This window comes from Oryza glaberrima, chromosome 1 (assembly GCF_000147395.1).
Source record: "Oryza glaberrima chromosome 1, OglaRS2, whole genome shotgun sequence".
In the NCBI taxonomy this organism is placed as follows: Eukaryota; Viridiplantae; Streptophyta; class Magnoliopsida; order Poales; family Poaceae; genus Oryza; species Oryza glaberrima.
The window spans coordinates 22,494,279-22,510,132 of record NC_068326.1 but is presented as its reverse complement, the minus strand read 5'-3'; the positions used below and the strand labels follow the sequence as shown (position 1 = coordinate 22,510,132).

The 15,854-nt window shown below is 41.2% G+C and overlaps 2 protein-coding genes across 2 annotated transcripts; one reads left to right on the top strand and one right to left on the bottom strand.

Annotated features, from left to right (window-relative positions):
* The first annotated feature begins 2,236 nt into the window (after positions 1-2,236).
* LOC127774037 (MYB-like transcription factor ETC3) lies at positions 2,237-4,003 on the top strand. Its single transcript, XM_052300310.1, has 4 exons — positions 2,237-2,563; positions 3,118-3,205; positions 3,398-3,443; positions 3,950-4,003. Exons 1-4 carry the CDS (start codon positions 2,500-2,502, stop codon positions 4,001-4,003), a joined length of 252 nt encoding a protein of 83 aa, XP_052156270.1. The 5' UTR covers positions 2,237-2,499.
* Positions 4,004-4,129: 126 nt separating this feature from the next.
* On the bottom strand, positions 4,130-8,786 carry LOC127774016 (uncharacterized). The gene is made up of 8 exons (XM_052300288.1): positions 8,481-8,786; positions 8,297-8,370; positions 7,121-7,201; positions 6,968-7,049; positions 6,611-6,708; positions 6,444-6,531; positions 4,690-5,044; positions 4,130-4,380 (listed from the first exon to the last, which is right to left on the bottom strand). Exons 1-8 carry the CDS (start codon positions 8,757-8,759, stop codon positions 4,130-4,132), a joined length of 1,308 nt encoding a protein of 435 aa, XP_052156248.1. The 5' UTR covers positions 8,760-8,786.
* Between the last annotated feature and the right edge of the window lie 7,068 nt (positions 8,787-15,854).

Genomic DNA, 15,854 nt, shown 5'->3' with positions numbered 1-15,854 from the left:
AACAATGTGGCCGTGTGACACTACTGCGGATCAGATTGCCATTATGAGTTTACTTCCGTTAGCCCAGTGAATTAAAGTCTTAGACAATAATGTTTTTTTTTTTCAAATAAGAATCTTTGACCATGAACTGAAAAAAGAAAAAGAAAAGGTGGAATTATCCAAAAAAAAAAAGGAGCAAATGTCAGAATTCATGGTCTTAACTCTTGAGCCTTGAGGCCAGAAGACAAGCTTACTCACAAATAGCATAAATATTAACTAACACAAAGAAATATCATGTAAAGAACAATCTAAGAGGTTGGTGACAATATTGGACTTGGAGACAATATAACAAGGGGCAAGATTTGGAAGCAGGACAACAAAGTTAAGCACATCTAACAAATATGATCAGGGTGGGGCTCAAAGAAGGAAGGATGCCTTCTTTTATAGTGACCCCCACTGAATACGTGGGTGAGGTTTTGAATTTAAATATCTGGTAGGTGCACTACACCTGATACACAACCAGATGCGTGGGTAAGCTGATAAAAAAACTCAGATGGGATAAACAAGAAGAAACATCTGTTGTAACATTTATAACACACCTTAACATCTTTTCCTTTATCTGGTAGGGATGGTAGCTGCGCAGGCTGGGGACCCATGCACAGGGTGATCCTTTCCTTTCTTCCATCTCCCATTCCTGTTGGTTTATCTGCTGGGAGCCAGTTTTTCCAGCTTGAACTGTGAGGGCGAAAATCAGCTAATTCATTTATATTTCTATTCTGCTACTGCCTTCATGGCTGCTATGATCTTATTGGATCTGTTCTGATCTTCAATATTAAAGAGAAATTGATATTTAGGAGTTGAAAGTTCACCACCAAGGTTCAGGTTGTCTACAGGCTTGGGAGTTGTGGTGGATGAGAACATGCTAGCTACCTTATAAGTAGTAGGTGTGCCCTAAATATATGAATTAGGATATACATGGAAAAGCAAAAACAGCTTACTTGATGATTTATACATGGGCTCATGAAGAGTTCATTGCCAACTTCCATATCTATCATGACACTTATTATCAGAAACAACAGACACCAACTTTAGCTTCTACTCTGTTGAAGAATGAACATTAAAAGAAAAGGTTTAAGGCTCCCCTTGAAATACAGCTATGCTGTTTCCAAAGAAGAGGTTAGCACTTACCAGCTAGAAACCAACCACCATTTTCGAACTCAAGATTGGAAGTTTGAATTTAGAGTCCAAGTCTCAAAAGAATAGTTCAAAACTAGTGTCTGCTGGCTGGGTGGTGAGGCGCAGGGTTTTCCTAGTCACAATCTAATAAATTTCATCCCATCCCCATCAGGTATTCCGTAGTAAATGTATCTCCATTAGGCATGTCAATTCTGGCCGTGTTTAGTTTCCCCCTTATTCCCAACTTTCCATCACATCATATCACATCAAAAACTTTCCTACACACATAAACTTCCAATTTTTTTTCCAAACTCCCAACTTTCTTCAAACTTTGAACTTTTTTCAGGAACTAAACACACCCTCTGTATCCTAGATGGAAGGCTAAAATTAAGAAAAGTCAAATTTGTAAGGACTTTGAGCTTCTTTACAGGTATTAGTATAAGCATACTGTGGAGGTTCATGTGGATTTGCATATGCAGGTTTATGGAGATAGGAAGGTTTGCTCATGTTGCCATACCATTTTAACAAAGTGAGAGCAAACACTCCACATCTCCACCTGAAGGAAAACCTTCGGGGTAAACTGAATACAAAAATGCAGCCCTAGGTGCCCACCTAAGTCGACTATGATTTTCAGAAGGATATTTTATACTTTGCAGAAACAATTTATTTATATGTAAGTTACAACTTGCATGTATATCATTTTGCCTTGTCCATTTTTAGTATTAAATAGATCAGAAAATCTTAGGAACATGGCACTACAGCAGTCTAGATAATAAGGCACAGTGAAAATTAAATGGAAAAAACTTGAGTCTACTCCCTCCGTCCCAAAATAATTTCATTTTTCACCCATATCACACATACCAATACAAAACCAAAAAGATTATAATACCCTCACTTTATCAAATCCCAATGCAATTATGCCTCTCTTTATATACTCCCAATGCATTTATCCACTACTTTCACAAACTCCGACGCAATGATTACTCAAAAATTAACTTATTTTGGGACAAAATGAACTTATTGTGGGACAGAGGGAGTACACTCTAGAGAGAACGGCAAAATAAATGAGAGAGAGAAGGAGAGCGAACGAGCAAGAAAGCCAATCCACACAGATAAGGGAGCCAATGGAAGACTAGGGGAAATCCAACAGCCAGCAGCATTAGTCAGTACTCAGGACAGCTAGATCAGAAGGTGACTACCAACTCCCATCTCTTTAAAAACCAGAGTTTTGCTCATCTTTACCCAGAGAAGGGCCCTAGAAAACATAAGGTCATAACAAGGGTCTGAGGATCTTAGCTAGCACAAGATCTCAACTCGGCATTTCATTGGAGTTTTTCATGCCTAATGGATAGCAGCAGTGGTAGCCAGGGAAAGAATTCCAAAACCAGTGATGGTTGTGAAACAAAAGGTTTGCATATCTTGATTTTCTGTTTGTTTCCTGTTAGCCTTTTCACCTTTGCTTCTCTTAACAATAGGTATATAGCTTTTTCATTTCCTAATTCCTATCATCATGTTCAATAAGGAAACAAATGAAGAAGTGTCATTTAGTTAATACCTAGCGACATTTAACCTGTATATTGTCATATTCTGCATCTTGATGCTTTACTTGATTATGTCAATGGAGAAAACAAAGAGAAACGAGAAGTCAGGAAGTAATAGTCAGAGCATACTCACAAAGTAGCAAGGAACTTTGTAACTACATAAACTGCAAGAAAGTATACATGCAAACTTGATAATCAGTTGCCTATCATCAGTCCTGATAGCTAATAGGAACAGATTAACATAATGAATAAGGCATATTCCAGCTTTGTTTACTTCCAGGCTTCCAGCATAAGAATAAATCCCCACCAGGGCAGATTGCAAATTCTAATGGAGGCTAGTAGTTTGCAAAATATTCGAGATGGTTGGCTACTGAGTTATTTTGCTTATTTTGGTGACCAGTTTTTTTAATAAATTTTGCAGAAGTTAATAACACTGCACAGAATTTTGTTCATTTCACGGAAGAAGAGGAAGATCTCGTTTTCAGAATGCACAGGCTTGTTGGGAACAGGTATCCTAATACACATATTACATATCTGTAATGTGCATCAAGTGAAAATGAAGACAAATTGTATTTTTACATTATTAGCTTGTACTATGATTGTTTCAGAAGTTTGGCTAATTCATGAAACCCATATGTCTGTTTCAAAAAAATACATTATTTGCAGTTCCCTAACTTTGCTCCTTGTATGGAGTTATGCAGGTGGGAACTTATAGCTGGAAGAATCCCTGGAAGAACAGCAAAAGAAGTAGAAATGTTCTGGGCAGTAAAGCACCAGAATACATAAGGGGGGAAAAAGGGTGTATGCCCTAAAAGTAGCGTACAATTTAGAAGCAAACTTTTTTAGAAAAGGATTTAGGCCCTAAAAGTAGGCTATAATTTAGATAAATTGTGTTGCCTCAGTCTTATGCCTGATGCAAAAGGGGAGGAAAAACTGAATGCAAAATTAATGTGTTTATTCCATGACTATTTATTGTTCTTTGATCTATTAGAATTGCATCACAAGCTGGCTCACAATAATGGGAATTGAACAGTTGCATAACTATAAGATTGCTGTACCAAATGTAAAGTGTATTACATTAATATACACATAGCATGATGTGCTAATAACAAAACCAGACCAACATCATCATACTTGCTTAAGGAACGAGGCAGTATAGTACTACCAAGTGAAGTAACTAAAGTAAACAAGCAACCATGTTTATTCTGTAAAGAAGATGAAAAATCTCATATCACTTAATCTAAATTTTGCAGCAGTACACTGAAGGGGAAATTTGGTGTTTGGAAACATTTCCCAGAAGGATGTAATCAGTTATGAAGTGACAGTTTTGATGCTAAACAAATAATGTCCACGGGTGACCATGTAATACTTTGCAATAGTTGTGGTCTAACTGACATTGCTCCCAAAATAAAAAGAACACACGTGAGATATTCCTAAAGAACATCGAAAAAATAGTCCAAACCTTGCCCAATTTCCCAAATTGAAAGCCCTGTTCCCCAATCTTGAGCTTCATCCAAACGTAAAGAAAGGGACATCAGCGTTGGGTAGAATACAGCATGTCTCAAACCTTTATCTGAATAGACGAAAAAATGCTCTGAACTTTTCTCATCCCACTGCAAAGATGGCTTGTACTTATCAAGTAAATAAATGAAATCCCTTCCAGCGATAGCATTACCACCATCACCTGTAAACAAACATTCCTGAGAAATATATAGTCTGAAATGCAGGTTCGAGATAAATTCCAAGTGTGCATCAATCACATGATAAATCGAGTAATTAAACAATATACCACATGCTACCAATGGTGTAGTAAATCATGACCTGATTGGACTTTACCCAGTATGATGTCATGATATGTGTCAGTAGTCAAGTGAAATTCAAGCAACACGGTGTAAACGAAACATGGGTGAATTTTCTGATTCACACAGCTACACAAAAAGGTTATTCTACATTTCAGCACCGAGGATGTGAAAGATGAGGAATACGCATATACCTTTAGAAAGGAGAAAGTCATTCCCATAAAAATTGATGCCAAGGAATATCATGTGAGAATGCCCATGAGAAGCAGACCCCTTCGCTGCGAGAAGTGTTTTTAAAGAATACTGTATCCAACTCAAAGGTGCACTGGGGCCAGGGTTTTGTGGCCCTGAGAAGTCATATGTCATAAGAGAAAAACCATCTACTGAGTCAGCCAACTGCAGAAGATCTTCTGGTCTGAACTCTTGATTGTTGAGCTCTTTCATTCGTGGAGCAGGGACAACATAAATTAACTTCAAATGGTGATGCGTACTTAAATTTGAACTGGTCAAATGCAAAGTTTTCCCCAGATGCTTTACAAATTGAAGTGCCTGCAGCATACAACAAAAACATTATAAGGTGTTACCACAAAAAAAAAGGATAATATGAGGTGCAACTAAACAACCATTGTAGAGATGCTGCAAAAAAAGAATGCAGTTACTAGTCACCCCCACGGCCCCACCACAGCACACCCCTTTTGGCCCTTTTCTTTCTTCTGCTAAGATTTTTTGTCATAAAGTAATCAAGAAATAAGTGCAGTGCTCCCTTGATACCATATTTAAGAAGGGTTTATTCTTAAACTCAGGCAGTGGCAGAGAGAGTGGGAAATGAGCAGAAGCTTGCCCCCCCCCCCCCCCCCAACACACACACACACACAAAAAAAAAGATTTTATTTTCACTCGAAGATCGGCTGATTAATAATGTAACTATCTAACGGATTTAGTGTATCAGGCCTTTCCCACATAGCAAACCAATCAAACCCAGAATGTTAGGAAATTGGGCCTTTGCCCATGTTGTTCTGCCCTTGTTGCCATGGACTGAGCGTACAGGCTGAATAGGTTTCACACACACAGAGGTGTACATGATGAAATTATTTTTTAAAAAAACTACAAAACCCATGCACAGCCGCTAGTTTTATCTTGCAAATGCAAATTTCAGTTACTTTGGATGGGTATGTAGGGAAAATGGGGTACGAGTGCAACTTGAAATGGTACAGTGACTTTGTACAGATGTACATAGTACTCCAATTGTTGTTTCGAAAATGCATTCTAAAAGCATATTTAGTTTCATAGTACATAGTACCATCAAAGTTTCTAACATATTTAGTTGTCATATGCCAATTATGAAAACCGTTCAAGTCAATAATGCTATTTTTCAAAAAAGAGGGGTGTGTGTGTGTGGGTTGGGGGGGGGGGGGGTATAAGGAAGTAAGAATGTTACAGTTATTATACTCTACACTTAATCACTAAACCAATATATTTTGTCCACCAAAATCACCTGTCACATGCTACTTTTATGATGTATTATGTCCGTTCTTTATTATTCGGTATTATTGACTTTTAACTGTCGATGAGATATTTGTTACAAAAATCATCTTCCCTGAGTTGGTTCTGTCATCAATTTTCAAGTGGTTAGGGTTTGCTGCAGAAGCTGATGTTGCCTGTTGGGTTTGGCATGTCACTCCATGCCATGATAAAGAATTCAAACCACATACTAACTCTGTCCCAAAATGTTGCTGCCTAGGAGTGGATGTGACATTACCCGGTACTGTGAATCTGGACAGGGGCATGTCCAGATTCGTAGTACTAGGTAGCAACATTTTGGGACGGAGGTAGTAAATAACAAAACTTTGCAAGTGCACATGCTAACATCTATTGCCAAGCATGATCGTGGAAAACTCTTTATTAGAATAATAAGGAAATTGATGATTGATAATGGCAAATGACTTACCCTGTTGCGTAACTCTGAATCATCTAACGCTCCATAAACAGCCCATCTTGACCAGGATTCCAGCACAACACCATCATACCCCTTATCCCTATTCACTGACAGCCAGATGACAAACTGGCAATTATAACTATAACAATATCTGGACATACAACAATATAGGTACTTACCTGCATTCATTGACAATTAGATCAATAGCTTTGTCCCTTAGCTTCTTTTTCATTAGTACAACCCCAGGGAATGCTTCTAAGACAACTCTTGGCAATACCTAAAGAACAGGCATATAATTTTTTTAAAAGAATATATTTTAATGTATTTTTCACTCATAAACCAAGTACACAATAGAAAATTGTTATTTATACTATTTGGTTATACTATACACATCTACGCATAATCTTGAGGTGATAAAAATTTTCCAATATCATACTTCGTAACTATAACTGTAGTAGTGTAATATGTCCTACACCAACATAATAATAGCGAACTCCACATAAAGGAAGAGGAAGGAAGAAAAATAAATGGCTTACCAAAGATCCATTACTTTGAAGTTCGGAGACCCATTTGGCATCAAAATTATGTTGTCCTTCCAAAACTAGCTTGTTCCCATCACTGCACATTAGACAAAAAGCTTGAGGAAACATGATAATTGGAAATTGTACCATGAAAAGTTAGCCACAAACCTCTTCAAGTCATACCACACAGGTGATATGTGAGTAAACTTTGTGCTGTACAACTTTGCCATGTCATAACCTTTAGAGTTCCTGCATCACAGAGCATTTGATTGTACAATATGCATATAGATGGGAAAAAAAAGGTGAAGTAGAAAAATATTAGGAAATTGAGCTTTATGGCAACAACGAATCCAAAAGACTCATGATTTGAAGCCAACTATCCGTCCTAGCCATTTCATCTATAGCTAGAATTAGATCTGTTATCATTACAAGAGTATAATTTTCAAAATCATAACATTCACATTTTATATATTTAGATAATACATCTTGCCACAGCTACCAACACTCACCCTTTCCTCAGTAGGAATTATGTGATATTAATTATGTTGATGCAATCAACTATTTTACTTCTTCAAAGTATCCATAGCAACTCTCTATTTTTTGGTTAAAACGGTATGAATATCAAAAAGTAACATGCAAACATGTTGCAGACCTAGTCACCACTTACATTTTTTAGGGAATATGCAAAAGGATTGCACACCTTTGTATAAGAGTAAAAGTTTCGAAAGAACAGACAAGCGCAGAGACAAGACAAAGAGGTGGAGAAACAAGGCTGAAGGATGTGATATTAATAAGGAACTTAGCATCAATTATTAAGAGAGAAGAAATGGTGAGAAAACCGGCATTGAGGGGACTCGAACGCAAGCAAAAGAGAGCACCTAGTAGCTCCCTACCACTGGGCTACAGCATCGTTCTCCACTACTTACTCTATAACAGCTTACAGCGTACATATCCTCATAAGATAATGCCTTATCAGGTCTAATTTCCTATTATCTGCACAAACTATTTCGAGCTCTCAATAGTAAATAGAGGTTTCAAGATGTCACGTTCAACTCTTCTATCCGATGAGATTGAGTGTTCCTGGTCACGCGCCGCGTTCGGGGGGATTTTTCTCTACTTAGTTGAATGCTGCGAGCCACCATCTTAACCTGATGGTCGATTTTTCTTTTAGGTGTATATATATAGCCTGAGAGAAATCACTATTAACACGGGCTAAATAAGCATTTGAGCACCATTCACTCGTTCATTCATGATTCAAGTTCGAAAGCACTACTGTTAAAACCTATATCGTGGAAAGCAAATTTAAAAATGAGTACACCTAAACTAAATGTACAAATGACGCACCAGGGGGTCACATAGGCGAGGACAGGGTTGCGGAAGTGGCGGCGCGACCGGTTCTCCGAGACCGTAGCGTGCTCCTGCAGCAGCGAGGGGCGACAGCACCAGGCGGTCCAGATAAACGCAGCTCGTCAGTGATGCAGCTGGAACGAATCGGCTCGAGAGGGGGGTTACCGGATTAGGCCCTTACGGCGAGGATCTCGCTGGCGGAGACGTCGCGCCTGACGAGCCCGCGCTCGTGGACGGAGAGGCGTGTCCTCTGCGGCGGCGCCTGAGGCCGGGGAAGGGAGAGACGGCCGGAGAAGTGAAGCGCGGCGAGGATGAGGAGCAGAAGCAGCAGGAGGAGAGGCGCGAGGAGGGCGGGACGGAAGCGGGACCCCGACGAGGAGGAGGCGGCTGAAGTGCTCGCACGGGAGGTCTCCGGTGAGGGGTCGCGGGGCCTCCGGCGATCTCGCCTCCGTGGCGGCATTTCTCCGGCGGGTGGCGAATCTCTCTGGTCCGGTGGAGCCGGTCGGAGGTTCGAGAGAGAGTGCGTGTGGTTTAAGGCGGGGCCCACCTGGGTTTCTCTCCCGAAGCGGTCCGGCCCAAGACAAACGATCCCACAGCATAATCTAAGTTCACTTTAGGTCCCTCAATTTTGTCACCGAATCTGAAATTAATCCCTAAACCAAAATACCAGATCTAACATGTCTCTCAATTTACAAAACCGGATCATTTGAGATCCTAGGCAGTATTATATCCGGGTTCTAGCTGATGTGACAAGCTAAGTCAGCGTGAGACCCATACAGCCCCACATGTTAGTGGCTAGCACTTTCTTCCTCCTCTCTCCCTTTCTCCGCTCTCTTCTCGCCTCTTCAAAATCCCCTCCAGCGAAAGTGGGAAGCCTAGTGAAAAGGCCGGTGAAGGAGCAGCGCTCAGCGTGGATTAGCGTCATCGTGCCGATCATGTCCAGCTCGAGGATGATGTTGGAGACGGGGTTGAGGTGGGCTATAGTAGTAGCTGAACATCACCATGCTGCGGTGGTTGCGGTGATAGAGCGCAGCATGTGGGAGGAGCATGAGCGCATCTAGGTAGAAGGCATTATGCGTTTGAGGAGCACGCTTTTTAGGGACTTGGTGCATCATTCGATTTGCCATCTCGCCATTGATGGCGATGCCGAGAGGGAAGGACGCCGAGGCAGTCAGCGTGGGTAGCAGCATGAGGCAGCGAGCGCCATGAGTTGCGTAGGAGAATTTTGGTCCTTGGTGAGACAGTCCATCATGAAAAGAAGGCTAGCGATCTCCCGTGACCGCAATGAGAGCGGGAGCATGGCCGTGGCGAGGCCATCCATGTCGGCATGGTCCACGGCCCCCCGCGGCACAGGGGAGTGCGGTTCGGGTGGTACCCTAGCCAGCATCGAACTCACGCGTGCAGCGATCAGCCTCGATGAGGTGGACGGCGGTTAGGAGCTCCCCCTTGGTAGCGCGTAGGTAGAAGAGCCTCTCTCGGGTGGACATGTAGCGGAAGTAGTAGATCAAGAACCCTACGAGGACTTTCATCAACCGCCACGCTGGCCGAATAAGCCCACCATCGGCAGGGGGCGCCCAAGCACGCCATCCTCCAACCACCGCCCCTCCACTCCCCACAGCACTAAGATTATAAGTTTAGTCTTCTAGTTTTTTCTTAGGTAGTCCTCTACCTTTTTTTGTTTTCCTGTGCTCCTAAGTTATAAAGTTTGAAGTTTATGTACTCATGTTTACACACTCATATGTGGATATAGAGCCCAGATTTCTACCCTAAGAAAGATACACTATTTATTAAGGAACATATCCCATATACGTAAACTTCTCATGCACACCAACTATCAAATATCACGAAAAATTCTAAAAAAAAAATCTGACATGTAATCTTAATAGTATTAGACATATCTACAAAGTCTTATATTCAAATTCATTATATTTTAGTTGCAACAAAAAAATGAAGAGTAAAAATATGTTAGAATTTTGTCTTTTTTGTTACGACTAAATTATAATGAATTTGAACATAAGATGTCATAGATAGTGTATAACTATTGAAAGTATGTGTTCATTTTTTCTCCTCCCTCTGTTTCAAAATATTTGACACCGTTGACTTTTTAGCACATGTTTGACCGTTCATCATATTCAATTTTTTTGTGAAATATGTAAAACTAAATGTGTACATGAAAATATATTTAACAATGAATCAAATGATATAAAAAGAATAAATAATTACTTAAATTTTTTGAATAAGACGAATGGTCAAGCACGTACTAAAAAGTCAACGGTGTCAAACATTTTGAAACGGAGGGAGTATAATTTTATGTGACATTTACTGATTTGTGTATACGGGGTGTGAACGGAAAATTTGTGTGTATATGATATATATGTTCTCATTTATTAGAATCGCCCGTTCCTAGTAAACCAATGTCTGTCCTTTCTTTTGAGGGAATGAGATACTTGCACGATTGGTGATCGCACTGTGCAAACAGGACAGTTTGGTGATGCTCCTGTTTCAGAATTCTGCAAAAGGTCTCTTTCTAATCAATTATTTCATGGACGTGGTTGGTTTTGTTCCTAAAAAAATACTTATTAAGGATGATCTAACTGTTTTTTTCCTTTTTTTTTTGGGTTTCTATCTAATGGATGCTGCAACAGTACAACTGTCCTCGTATCTTAGGGCCCCTTTGAATCACATGAATGAAAAAATGGAGGAATAGGAAAAACATAAGATAAGATTCAGACATTAATGTAAGTGTAAAACAGAGGATTGCAAAACACAGGAATAACGTAGGAATGACCGTTTGATTGGACTACAGGAAAAACACAGGAATTTAAGGAGAGATAAAGACTCAAACGATTTTTTTCATGAGGTTCTACCTCTTGTTAAAATTCCTCCAAAACTAGTATAGGAAGAGCCATTCCATAGGAATTTTATAGGATTCCATAGGTTCATTCCTTTAATTTAAAGGGCTTTGTAGGAAAAATTTCTATAGGAATAAAATCCTCTAAAATTCTTATGAATTTCCTTTGAATCAAAGGCGGCCTTACGTAGGATGCAATTATGATGGGAAGTGATTCTATGCTCCTCAAATAAAAACTGACACAGAAATTAAAGCACATCGATGGTGGGATTAAAAGTGATATTAACAGAGTAATCCCTGTTAGAAAGGGGCAATTTTGTCCTTAGAAAAATCTGATCCCGTATTCATATCGATCCCCTCGATCAAGCGATGGATTCGCGGCGCGGCGCGGCGCGCGGCGGCAGTTTTCGCGACGCCATGGCCGCGAGATCCCGTGAGCAGCGCCGTCGTGTGGCTTCATGCAGCGAGGCAACGAGCAACACGGGCCACATTTGCCCCCAAGTAAACCACCACATTGAGCAGATCATTCCACATGATACGCAACCATAAGAGGTTGTCTTCCCTTCTAAACACAAATCAACTGCAACTCTGCAAGCAAATATTAACCCTCAAGGACAATCGAACTCCTGACTGTCTTGGCAGGATATTCCCTATTAGGCTATTCCCCATGGAGTCAGAGTTGAATGCGCCCTTGTTGCCGAGGTTGTAGGTGCGCGAACACCAGCCAGTGGATTCAGTACACCTTGTACAGAAAGGTGACTACCAACTGTTGGAAATATAGTCATATATCAGCATATTTTAATCTAAAATATTAAGATAATAATCATGACATGAATAATATGGGGTGATCTACTGATAAAATCAAACATAAACAGGAGCATGCTTAAGATAGAATAAGCATTATCATCATACATAGAACGCAATAAAATTGCGACTAACAAGTATATCAAAAACCGAAATAACAGTAAGAGTAGAGGGTTATATCCTGTGAATGTCCCTCCGCTTGATTGTGAGGCAGAACTGCCTCTGTTGGTGTTGTCGTTCGCAGCGCTAGATCCGGCTCCCGGCGCGCCATCTCCAGGTGCGGCAGCGGCATACATGGGTGATGCAGACGTACAGTCGAAGACGAGGAGCAGTTGTGCGGAAGCACTCCCCAAAAACCTGATCACCCGCCTACCCGGTGCAGATCTCAGGCGAATGTGTGGTTTCGGAGGCCCTGCTCGTTCCGATCTCTCGTGCACGCAAGCGATCAGAACCGGGGAAGCAGAACAGTAGCAGCACAGGCAGCGGCGGCGCGTGGAGGAGGAAGAACACCAGAGTTTCGAAAGTAACCGAGAGGATCTGATCGGGTTGCCTCTTTCCTGAGGAGGAAGAACACCAGAGTTTAGAAAGTAACCAAGATGATCTGATCGGGTTGTCTCTTTCCTTATAGCACAGGAGAGAGATCCGCCCGTTGCCGCAGTAACGATGACGCGATCAATGGGTATTGAATCGCCTGCACGTTACGGAGGCAATCTCGGGGTTGAATTCTGATCCGTTGCACGCCACACCTCGCCTCGCCCACGTCCCCACCCGTCCGGCTCGGCTCGGCGCGCGCGCGCATGTGGCTTTCCGATCCCCACCTCAACCGGTCAATAGGGAGTCTCCAATAACTCCCTATTTAAGTTGAGATACTCCTCGTTTAATTCCCAGGGTGGTATTATTATCCTTAACATTTATTATGGGCCTTTGAGATTTAATAGAAAAATCGGGCTTAGCCCATTTATTCTAACAATCCCCACCAAATTTCATGACTCATAAGAAATGTTCTCAAAGTTGTGTCTGTTTGATATATCAGTCTTTTGGTGGAGACTGTTAAGTTGAACTTCCACCTAGGAAATGAGCTACATCAGACCACCACTGAACAATGGACTATGCCTTGAATTGTTAGTCTTGTGTGATCAGGTTTCACTCAAACCCTTGACTGGTACTGGGCTGCCATTTGCATCCCCTCTGTTTGGAGCATATAAGTCAAATTCTAGGCCCTTTCATGAGTATCTAGAGATCATCTAAATCTCATAGACTGTGACTAGCAGCCGAACTCATATAGTTGTGTTCTGAACTCATATAGTTGTGTTCCTTTTGAGATGTTCTGCAGGTCAACATCTCTGCTTGGAAAAGCCACTCGGATCACATTAAGGCATAAGCCATCCTACCATGCAGAGTAGAAGAGAAGTACATCATGAAAATGAGCCCTTTTCAAGGGTCTCTTCTCTCAGCCACACAATAGTTTGTTTCGCCATCCAAATTCACGGGATCTCCGATCACAATGGACAGGTTTCCACTATTATGCAACCTTAGATCGGTATCAAGCCCATTTCCCTCGATGCACTGTCTATCACATTACGTGGTAGCCCCTTGGTAAACTGATCTGCCAGATTTTTAGCCGTTTGGACATAGTCCAATGCTATCACTCCGGAGTTTTTCTGCTTTCTGACAGATTTCAGTCTTCTCTTGATATGCCTAGATGACTTCATGTTGTCCTTTGAACTGTTCACTTTAATAATCACTGTTTGATTATCACAGTTCATTAGGATAGCTGGCACTGGTTTTTCAACCACCGGCAAATCCATCAGGAGTTCACGAAGCCACTCGGCCTCAACTGTTGTAATATCTAGTGCTGTAAGTTCTACTTCCATTGTTGACCTCGTTAAGATGGTCTGCTTGCAAGACTTCCAGGAACCAGCGCCACCTCCAAGTGTGAACATATATCCACTTATGGCTTTTATCTCATCAGCATCAGATATCCAGTTTGAGTCATTATACCCTTCCAGTACTTTTGGGTACCCGGTATAGTGAATTCCATAGCTCATAGTGCCCTTTAGATAGCGCATTACTCTTTCCAGAGCCTGCCAATGATCATCTCCCGGATTTGAGACAAACCGGCTCAGCTTGCTTACAACAAATGAGATGTCAGGCCTCGTTGCACTAGCCAAGTACATCAATGAACCAATGATTTGGGAGTACTCAATTGATCCCTTGCTATTCTTCGGTTTTTCCTTCATAGCACGCTGGGATCATAAGGAGTAGGAGCTGGCTTGCAATCACTATATCCAAAGCGACTCAAAACCTTGTCCACATAGTGGGATTGCACAAGTGTAATCCCACCCTCATCTCTTCTCAGTAGCTTAATGTTAAGAATAACATCAGCCTCTCCCAAATCCTTTATTTCAAAACTCTTGGACAAAAAGTCCTTGACCTCCTCAATCACATTGAGGCTGGTCCCAAAGATCAATATGTCATCGACATATAAGCACAAGATCACTCCTTCTCCCCCACCATAGCGATAGTACACACATTTGTCAGCTTCGTTCACAACAAAGCCAGCAGATGTAAGTGTGGTGTCAAACTTCTCATGCCATTGCTTAGGTGCTTGCTTAAGGCCATACAAGGATTTCAACAGTTTACACACAATTCCCTCCTGACCTTCTAGTACATACCCGTCTGGTTGATCCATATAGATCTCCTCCTCTAGCTCTCCGTTTAGGAAAGCTGTCTTAACATCCATCTGATGGACGAGAAGACCATGAGAGGCTGCCAGAGCAAGTAGTACTCGAATCGTGGTCAAACGGGCAACTGGTGAGTAGGTGTCGAAAAAATCCTCGCCTTCTTTTTGGGTATAACCCTTGGCCATAAGCCTTGCCTTGTACTTTTCAATTGTACCATCAGGCCTAAACTTTTTCTTGAAAACCTATTTGCATTCTATAGGCTTGCACCCATATGGATGCTCAACGACTTCCCAAGTACCATTAGACATAATCGAGTCCATCTCACTGCGTACTACTTCCTTCCAGTAGTCAGTGTCAGGAGATGAATATGCCTCTTCTATGGTTCTTGGAGTGTTATCCACGAGGTATACAATGTAGTCATCTACAAAGGATTTTGCAACCCTTAGTTTCTTACTCTTATGAGTATCTACAATGTTATCCTCCTCAGGATTTCCCTCAGGCGTTTGATCATTGTGTTCTATCAGTGCAAAGTGCTTATGGGGTATGACAGTTTCTTGACTAGAAGTGCTAGGTGTATTTTTCATGGGAAATTCATTCTCAAAGAATGTAGCATCTCTAGACTCAATAATTGTACCAACACGCATGTCGAGTACTCCAGAGTTTACTATTAAGAATCTATAACCTACGCTGTGAATAGCATAACCAAGGAACACACAATCAACAGTATTCGGTCCAAGTTTACGCTTTTTGGCTATAGGTACATTTACCTTGGCCAAACAGCCCCATGTTCATAGGTATGAGAGATTTAATTTCTTCCTTTCCCATTCCTTGAATAGTGTTACTTCCTTATGCTTCATTGGAATTTTGTTCAGGACATGACACGCAGTCAAAACTGCCTCACCTCACCATTCCTTGGAAAGTCCTGCAGTGTCTAACATGGCATTCACCATCTCAGTTAGAGTACGGTTCTTTTTTTGGCTACCCCATTTGATTGGGGTGAATAGGGAGGCGTCCTCTCATGAATAATTCCAAACTCTTCGCAAAAGGATGTAAACTCATTGGAAAAATACTCCCCACCTCTATCAGACCTCAACCGTTTGATTTTCCTTTCAAGTTGGTGTTCTACCTCAGCTTTATAGGTCTTAAAGTAATGCAATGCTTCATCCTTTGTTTTCAATAGATACACATAGCAAAATCTAGTGCAATCATCTATCAG

Excerpts from the sequence above, each read along its gene's own strand:
- LOC127774037 (XM_052300310.1), top strand. The coding sequence starts at position 2,500 with ATGGATAGCAGCAGTGGTAGCCAGGGAAAGAATTCCAAAACCAGTGAT. Across the intron at positions 2,564-3,117 it reads TGATGGTTGTGAAACAAAAG|AAGTTAATAACACTGCACAG; the intron begins GTTTGCATATCT and ends TAAATTTTGCAG. Across the intron at positions 3,206-3,397 it reads CACAGGCTTGTTGGGAACAG|GTGGGAACTTATAGCTGGAA; the intron begins GTATCCTAATAC and ends GGAGTTATGCAG.
- LOC127774016 (XM_052300288.1), bottom strand. The coding sequence starts at position 8,759 with ATGCCGCCACGGAGGCGAGATCGCCGGAGGCCCCGCGACCCCTCACCG. Across the intron at positions 7,050-7,120 it reads GTGTGGTATGACTTGAAGAG|TGATGGGAACAAGCTAGTTT; the intron begins GTTTGTGGCTAA and ends TCTAATGTGCAG. Across the intron at positions 6,532-6,610 it reads CTAATTGTCAATGAATGCAG|GGATAAGGGGTATGATGGTG; the intron begins GTAAGTACCTAT and ends GTCAGTGAATAG.